The 8,992-nt window shown below is 32.8% G+C and overlaps 1 protein-coding gene and 1 long non-coding RNA gene across 3 annotated transcripts; one reads left to right on the top strand and one right to left on the bottom strand.

The window, feature by feature from the left end:
* The first annotated feature begins 2,961 nt into the window (after window positions 1–2,961).
* On the top strand, window positions 2,962–5,207 carry LOC9320421 (uncharacterized metal-dependent hydrolase YabD). 2 transcript variants are annotated; one of them, XM_002884309.2, is made up of 7 exons: window positions 2,962–3,611; window positions 3,703–3,776; window positions 3,869–3,950; window positions 4,163–4,314; window positions 4,390–4,543; window positions 4,635–4,748; window positions 4,836–5,207. In XM_002884309.2, the coding sequence occupies exons 1-7, from the start codon at window positions 3,489–3,491 to the stop codon at window positions 4,953–4,955; spliced, it is 819 nt and encodes a 272-aa protein (XP_002884355.1). In that variant the 5' UTR covers window positions 2,962–3,488; the 3' UTR covers window positions 4,956–5,207. The 2 variants fall into 2 exon arrangements, with proteins under 2 accessions (XP_002884355.1, XP_020887943.1); XM_021032284.1 differs by having other exon boundaries at window positions 3,506–3,611; window positions 3,699–3,776.
* LOC110230206 lies at window positions 5,188–6,885 on the bottom strand. Its single transcript, XR_002333334.1, has 2 exons — window positions 6,578–6,885; window positions 5,188–5,870 (listed from the first exon to the last, which is right to left on the bottom strand). It is a non-coding gene; the product is annotated as an uncharacterized LOC110230206 (long non-coding RNA).
* Between the last annotated feature and the right edge of the window lie 2,107 nt (window positions 6,886–8,992).

The following is an 8,992-nucleotide window of genomic DNA, read 5'->3' as shown; positions in this document are numbered from 1 at the left end:
TGTTTTAGTCTAGATTACATAATGATATGAAAAACTAACCGGACTTTGGATCCCGTCATTTGACCTAGTCATTTGATCGTTAGCGATTTCACAAGTTCAATTTGTTTTCTAATCGTTATGTAAATTTAGCATTTTTGTTTTTTGTTTTTGTTTTTTTTTTTTTTTTTTTTTTTTAGTCTAGATTTACAAAACGATATGAAAAACTAATCGGACTTTGGATCCCGTCATATGACCTAGTCATTTGATCGTTAGCGATTTCACAAGTTCAATTTGTTTTCTAATCGTTATGTAAATTTAGCATTTTTTTTTTTTGTTTTTTTTTTGTTTTAGTCTAGATTTACATAATGATATGAAAAATTAACCGGACTTTGGATCCCATCATTTGAACTACTCATTTGATCGTTAGCGATTTCACAAGTTCAATTTGTTTTCTAATCGTTATGTAAATTTAGCATTTTTGTTTTTTTTTGTTTTTTTTTGTTTTTTTTTGTTTTAGTCTAGATTTACATAATGATATGAAAAAATTAACCGGACTTTGGATCCTGTCATTTGACTTAGTCATTTGATCGTTAGCGATTTCACAAGTTCAATTTGTTTTCTAATCGTTATGTAAATTTAGCATTTTTGTTTTTTTTAAAAGACTAGAATTACAAAACGATATGAAAACTAACCGGACTTTGGATCCCGTCATTTGACCTAGTCATTTGATCGTTAGCGATTTCACAAGTTCAATTTGTTTTCTAATCGTTATGTATATTTATCATTTTTTTTTTGTTTTTGTTTTGTTTTAGACTAGAATTACAAAACGATATGAAAACTAACCGGACTTTGGATCCCGTCATTTGACCTATCATTTGACCTAGTCATTTGATCGTTAGCAATTTCACAAGTTTAATTTGTTTTCTAATCGTTATGTAAATTTAGCATTTTTTTTGTTTCTTTTTTGTTTTAGACTAGAATTACAAAACGATATGAAAAACTAACCGGATTTTGGATTCCGTCATTTGATCGTTAGCGATTTCACAAGTTCAATTTGTTTTTTAATCTTTATGTAAATTTAGCATTTTTGTTTTTTTTGGACTTTGGATCCCGTCATTTGACCTAGTCTTTTGGTCGTTAGAGATTTCACAAGTTCAATTTGTTTTCTCACCACTATATAGTTTTAGTATTCAATTTTTTTTTTGATTTTTTTTCTTCTCTATGGATTTCATATAAGTTTATTTTTTGGTATTTCGTTTTGATGAAAATGAAATTAAACTTGTAATCACGTCTCAAAGAAACAGAGCCCTTAACCTCCTTAAGAAGTCTTTTGAAATAAGAACAGAGTAGCTAGAAATACCAAACCCTGTGTGTGTTTTCATGTGTGTCATTAGCGACCTATTCAATGCTTTCATGAGATAAGCAACTATGGAACATTAACAAAAATACTTATATATTTTCATAAACCAAACATAAAAGCTTCATCTCAAAGACGAAACACCTTTAAACTTCTCAACATTTCACTTTCTTGAAGAGGAAGAATCTAACTCTTTAGTCATATCAGATAATAACGTTTCAGGCTCGCTCCCACTTTGGATTGATAGAATGTCAGGCCTTGAGTATCTTATTCTTAATTTTATTATTTCTTATATATTTTTTTCATACATGAGGGGAAATCTGCTCAACGGTCATTTGCACCCAGTTGACCCGCACAATAAAATAATTATTTATTTTACCATTTCATTGAAAATGAGATCGAAGATACGAGTTTAAATGTTCATTTTTAATTTATAAATGCATCAGTACGTATTATTTATTAAAGGGTTTTATTGTTTACATAAATAGATGACAATACTTAAGAGAAAATGAGTAAATTAAAAATATTAAGTATCCCAAAACATGTTATCTTTTTCGTAACAATAATATTTTTATTTTTTTTAACCTCTCCGTCCTCCTCCACGCCTCCCTGGTGGATTGTGTCTGGCGTTGGCCGATGGCCCGTCGTAGTCGTTGGTGCTCACCATCAATGATCTACCTTTCACCATCATCATCTTTTCATTTTCTGTTATACATGCAGTCAGGGCCGGCCCAAACTATTTGAGTGCCTAAAGCAAAAAAAAATTTGGCCCATTAACAAAAGCTGTTATAAAAAAAAAAATACAAGTTTTAACATGTATGGGATTCGAAACCGTGACCTGTACAACAAAAGACTTCAATCTAACCACTAGACCACAGTAACATTTTAAAAATTGATGCCCCTAAAACTACTTATAATTATTTGATGCCTAAAGCCCTTGCTTCATGGGCTTTACCCATGGGCCGGCCCTGGTAGAAACTCAAAGTCATCAGATCTTGACCTCTATGTGAAAGGCGTCCATTTTCATCTTCACAAAGTAAGCTTTTGAATCCGATTTCGCTGAGATTCGTCTCTTTTTGGAGTTTCTTCTGATTTTGAGGGTTTTGATTTTTGGTGTTGGTGTTTGTGTAACGCCTCGACCGTCCCTACCAGCGGGCCTCACGTCCTCTCTTGGGTCCTGTCCGACGGCCAGTCCGCTACGTCCGGGAGGCTTTAAAGACTTGTTTACCGATCCTACAAATCACCACATGATCTTTCCCTGTGTTTTGTCCTCACTCACACAGTTCCGACAATCACTTCCCGGAAGGTCACCCATCCTGAAACTACTCCAGCCCAAGCACGTTTAACTGTGGAGTTCTCTCAGGACAATTGACCGAAAAAATAAGTGCACTTTGGTGATATAGGTGGCCAAATCAATTCTTTTAAACCTCTCTGCATGCACCACCACATTCCTGAAACCGGGGTGTTACAGTTTGTCTAAGAGACTTTAGCTAAGAGATCGGCGAAAGTGACGACGTTTCTCGAGTGTAACAAGCTCCATGAACAAATCATGATTGCTTGTGTTTAAGCTTGAAGAAATGTTTGTTCATGAAGTTTTCATTGGGCAGATCAAAGAACAAATGGATGCATAGTCGGTTTCATCTAATATTATCTACTATACATTTCATCTTTTTTGGGTCTTCAGGTGGTCTTGAAACCAACAAATTCAATTTCCACAGAACAAATCCATCTTTCAAGACATGCCTGCCTCTGTATGTGCGTTTGACAAAACATATGAGTTGTCTTTGTTTTGTTCTTAATAATATCACAGATAGAGATAACTCTTATTTTTATTCCTTACACTAATCTGACACAAGTTAACTTAATAAGAAAAGTATTTGTTTACTCTAAATTATCTGTTAAACACAAAGGTTAGTCATTTCAGCCTTCAAGTTCAAGTAGATCCAGATCAGAGTTTTGTAGCGTCTCTTAAACCTCAAACTATCTCAAAAGTCAACTCTTTTGTATTGATCACATGATGATACCATATCTTTAGGGTTAAGCTATAAACACTGGTACATAAACCATCTATTATATATATGTCTCTCCAGAACCTCAAAAGAGAAGGAAGAAGTCAAAGGGATCTGTTAGAACCAAGAACCTCACGGTGAATATGAAGTTGTTTGATGCTCATTGCCACCTTCAAGACAAGAGGGTCATCGACAAAGCCTCTCAGCTCATATCTGCTGCTTTAGCTGTCGGTGTTACCAATTTCGCTGTCAATGGAACCTCCGAGGTATTTTCCCAAATTGTCCTGATCGTTTGGTCACTATTATCTACTAAACTCATGTATACATATTTTAAACGGGTTTTGTTTATGGAGACAGAAAGATTGGGACTTGGTGAAAGAGATGGGAGAGACGTATCTTTCCGTTGTTCCTTGCTTTGGACTTCATCCTTGGTATGGATTATATATGTAGATGATTTCCATTTGTTGCAAAAAGTTTCAGATCAAAGTTTATTCCTTTTCTTTTCTCTGTGTTTGGTTTGCAGGTTTATTGCTGATAGAAGCCCTCATTGGTTTAACACATTGAAGAAGTTCTTTGAGACCACTCCTACTGCTGCTGTTGGAGAAGTTAGTGTCTTTATCTCTTATTCATTTAAACTAGAATCTATGTCTTTAGTTATTTAATTTAGAATTCGATGTTTACTTTGTTGGTTCAAGATTAAGTATAAACCGCAAAATGATTTGTTGTAATGTATGGTATTTTAGAATGTATTGAAACCCCTTTTGGCTGAGATCTCATCATATTAACATGTAAATAAAATTTTATGTGCTTTTTGCAGATTGGTTTGGACAAAGGTCCCTTAGCAGGAGGAATTGATTACTCAGACCAGCTTGTCGTGTTTCGCCCACAGCTTGAACTTGCAAAGGAACTGAACAAACCAGTAGCAGTTCATTGCATCGATGCATTCGATGATCTCCTAGAGATAATGAGGTATGTATAAATACATATCTACATGTTGCATTTACAAAGATATTGCACTAAGTTTCTCGAAATAAATACATGCAGATCCGTAGGGCCTTTTCCTGCTGGTGTGATTCTTCATTCATTCAATGGTTCAGCTGAAGTTGTTCCTAAACTCGCTGAGCTTGGTGCATACTTCTCTTTTTCTGGCTGGTTCACTTATATTGATGAGAAAATTGCCAAAAAGACTTTGAAATCGGTTTGTTTTTTTTTTTCCCTCTGTAACTATACAACTTCTGGAAGTATTTGAATTTTTTTATTTTTTAACCTTTTTACCGGGTCTGGTGTAGATTCCTTCCGATAGGTTCTTATTGGAGACGGATTCACCTGACGGGTTACCAAAATCAGATGAGAGTTCTTCGGATCCAAAACCAACTCTCAATGAGCCTGCAAACATTCTTGCTGTATGTTATTATTGTCAGTTTTACTTTTTTCTTGTTTCTGCTGATTAGATTACACATTACTTGTCTGATATTTTCCGTGATGAACAGGTACTAGATTATGTTGCAAACCTGTCAAACATGAAGAAGGAAGAGCTTGCGGAGTTAAGTTATGTGAATTCTGTGAGGTTGTTTTCTTATCCAGGTTCTAAATTGCTTACATACCAGTAAAAATGGCGTCTCTCTACAGAATTGTAACATCATCTCTGATCAAAGAGACAAATAAAATCATCTTCTGCTTCTGCTGTTGTGTGTTATTATTTGTTTGTTCGTTGATGTGTTTGTGACAAAACTCAATTCAATACCAAAATCGTCTCTCTTAATTGTTGTTTATGTTGCTTACTTGGTAGAAGTTGTAACTATGTATCGTTTTCTTATTGTCTTGTGTAAACCATAATATCATAACAGTATTCCCTTTCTGAAGAGAGATTTGTTTTGCATAATTGTGTGATTTACATAAAAACAGATCAACAGAAGAACAGAACTAAACACTAACACTCTAAACACGACCACCTCTCCAACGTGAGACATCAAACGCCACACACACACACAATCTCGTATAAGAAGAAACAATGCCAATCATTCCACTGCATTTTTAGTTACCAAAAACTCTTTTCCTCTCTGCTTCTTCTCTGCATAACTTGCTTATAAATTATAATCCTCAAAAACAAAACGCCTACCAGTGCCACCAAAAACATTCCCGGTAAGTTTCCCTCCGACAGTTAATGGCTCTTTCCGGAAGATACAAAGACTTGCAGACTTCATACTAACATCAAAGAAGACAATGATGTGGTTTGCATATCGAAACCTCTGAGGGAACTGATTATACATAGCCACGGAGTTGTAGACGTAATGGTCAGAATCAAGATTGGGGATATGATAGCGTTGCGCTGGTTCTAACCAAAGCATTCATTCATGGCTCCTGCTTTCTTGTTGTGATCTCAGAACCATGCGGCTTCTCTCTCGACGCATAGACCAGCATTGGTAGCCTGATGATGTCAACGTGTGCTGTATCAATCAAGTCCTCAGAATCTGGCTTATGCTCCACAAACTAGTTCTGAATTTGGAGGAGCCAGCCAACATTTCCTGTAGCAACCACCACAACATGTTAGGAGCAGACATTGTTATGTATACAAACAAACCTGATCTTAAAAGAAAACATATAACCGTCTCTCATAATCCATCTGATTCTTCTTAGATAAACATCTCTTTATGATGGCCTCAGGCAATTAGGTTGATATTCTTACACATTAAACTCATCATCATTCATGTTAGGAGCATACATTGTTTTGTATACAAACAAACCATTTAGAATAAAAGTAGGAATGGAGTTGAAATTCTTCACCTTATTAAATCGATCATCATTCATCATGTTCTCTCTTACCATTTTGAGAGCAAAAAAACGTTGATTCTTTGTAAACATTATACCAAAACGAAATTTCCTTTTTGGTTAGATTGAGATTAGTAAATGGAAATCGGATCTAATTTAGATTTCCTCTATAATACTGAAAAATCCCAACGGTTAGATTAATAAAAGTATATAAATAATCCCAACGGTTAGATTAATAAGCAAAGTTTGTGATACTCCTCAACCTTCAACAAAAAAAAAAAAGGAAATTTCCTTATTCCTAAACCAATTTCCTTTTCTTTTGTGGTTTTGATAGCTTATAAATACAGTCTCACGAATTCTTCTCTTCTTCATTCTTGAGAAATCAAAATTCCCTATTCATCTTCTTCATCTTCTTGTTCGTGATAAAAAAAAAATCTATCATCTATTTCTTTTTTTTAATTACCTGTTCGCCGGATGATGGATGATCTCAGTTTCATCTTCAAACTGAAGTAAGCCGTGAGTTCAATCGAGTCCATCATCTCAGATTCGTCTCCCACATCCGCCAATCGAGGATGATTTCAGAACCTGATTTCACCGGCGGAGAAGGAAGAGATCGGAAGCAGTGAAAGCGAGGAGCACCTAAGAAGGTTTTTGATTAGACTCTAACATCAGGAAGAAAGAAGACTGCTCTTTATGAGAATAAAACACAGTCAACGAAGACGTACAAAGAGATGAGAGTGAAGAAGACGCTCAAATTTTTCTCAGATTTTTCCAAGTACCAGACAATTACACGGTGAGCTTCGAATGGGCTTTTTTGTATGGGGCTTCTTTGCTACCAAATCCAATAAGGTATTACTTTCTTCATTCTTATTTTTTTTCTTTTCATTAAAAATTATTTTAAGTAAAACTAAAATAAATTAGTTTAAAACCTTCACTAATACATTTAACTAAACAAAACTTTTTAAAAATTTGGAAAAATTAAAAAAAATTAAAACTTAAAATTTTAAGAAAATAATGTTTTAAACTAAAAACTATGTTAATTTCACTATTATTTTTTAAAAATTAGTTTAGGTGTTAAATTTTAAAAACGTCGAAAACTAACCGCGCCTAGGCATCCTGTCCTTAATTGGTCCGTAAGCTTTGGTGTTCGAAGTTCGGCAATGTTTTCACGTAATATAGATTTAACACTTAAACTCATTTTTACAAAATAATAGTGATTTTGACTAAAATTTAAAACAAATTTAACCCTTAAACTTTAAGAAAATAATGTTTTTAAAACTAAAACCATGTTAATTTCACTTAAATTTTTTAAAAGTTAGTTTAAGTGTTAAATTCTAAAAACGTCGAAAACTAACCGCGCCTAGGCATCCTGTCCTTAATTGGTCCGGAAGCTTTGGTGTTCGAAGTTCGGCAATGTTTTCACGTAATATAGATTTAACACTTAAACTCATTTTTACAAAATAATAGTGATTTTGACTAAAATTTAAAACAAATTTAACACTTAAACTTTAAGAAAATAATGTTTTTAAAACTAAAACAAAACTTTTTAAAAATTTGGAAAAATTAAAAAATAGTTTAAGTGTTAAATTCTAAAAACGTCGAAAACTAACCGCGCCTAGGCATCCTGTCCTTAATTGGTCCGTAAGCTTTGGTGTTCGAAGTTCGGCAATGTTTTCACGTAATATAGATTTAACACTTAAACTCATTTTTACAAAATAATAGTGATTTTGACTAAAATTTAAAACAAATTTAACCCTTAAACTTTAAGAAAATAATGTTTTTAAAACTAAAACCATGTTAATTTCACTTAAATTTTTTAAAAGTTAGTTTAAGTGTTAAATTCTAAAAACGTCGAAAACTAACCGCGCCTAGGCATCCTGTCCTTAATTGGTCCGTAAGCTTTGGTGTTCGAAGTTCGGCAATGTTTTCACGTAATATAGATTTAACACTTAAACTCATTTTTACAAAATAATAGTGATTTTGACTAAAATTTAAAACAAATTTAACCCTTAAACTTTAAGAAAATAATGTTTTTAAAACTAAAACAAAACTTTTTAAAAATTTGGAAAAACTAAAAAAAATTTAAAACTTAAAATTTTAAGAAAATAATGTTTTAAACTAAAAACTATGTTAATTTCACTATTATTTTTTAAAAATTAGTTTAGGTGTTAAATTTTAAAAACAACGAAAACTAACCGCGCCTAGGCATCCTGTCCTTAATTGGTCCGTAAGCTTTGGTGTTCGAAGTTCGGCAATGTTTTCACGTAATATAGATTTAACACTTAAACTCATTTTTACAAAATAATAGTGATTTTGACTAAAATTTTAAACAAATTTAACCCTTAAACTTTAAGAAAATAATGTTTTTAAAACTAAAACCATGTTAATTTCACTTAAATTTTTTAAAAGTTAGTTTAAGTGTTAAATTCTAAAAACGTTGAAAACTAACCGCGCCTAGGCATCCTGTCCTTAATTTGTCCGTAAGCTTTGGTGTTCGAAGTTCGGCAATGTTTTCACGTAATATAGATTTAACACTTAAACTCATTTTTACAAAATAATAGTGATTTTGACTAAAATTTAAAACAAATTTAACCCTTAAACTTTAAGAAAATAATGTTTTTAAAACTAAAACAAAACTTTTTAAAAATTTGGAAAAATTAAAAAAAAATTAAAACTTAAAATTTTAAGAAAATAATGTTTAAAACTAAAAACTATGTTAATTTCACTATTATTTTTTAAAAATTAGTTTAGGTGTTAAATTTTAAAAACGTCGAAAACTAACCGCGCCTAGGCATCCTGTCCTTAATTGGTCTGTAAGGTTTGGTGTTCGAAGTTCGGCAATGTTTTCACATCATGACATCTTTAACCACTTAAACTC

Source organism: Arabidopsis lyrata (assembly GCF_000004255.2).
Source record: "Arabidopsis lyrata subsp. lyrata unplaced genomic scaffold ARALYscaffold_3, whole genome shotgun sequence".
NCBI lineage: Eukaryota > Viridiplantae > Streptophyta > Magnoliopsida > Brassicales > Brassicaceae > Arabidopsis > Arabidopsis lyrata.
Note: the sequence above shows the minus strand (reverse complement) of the source record. Positions and strands in the feature narration are given on the sequence as shown.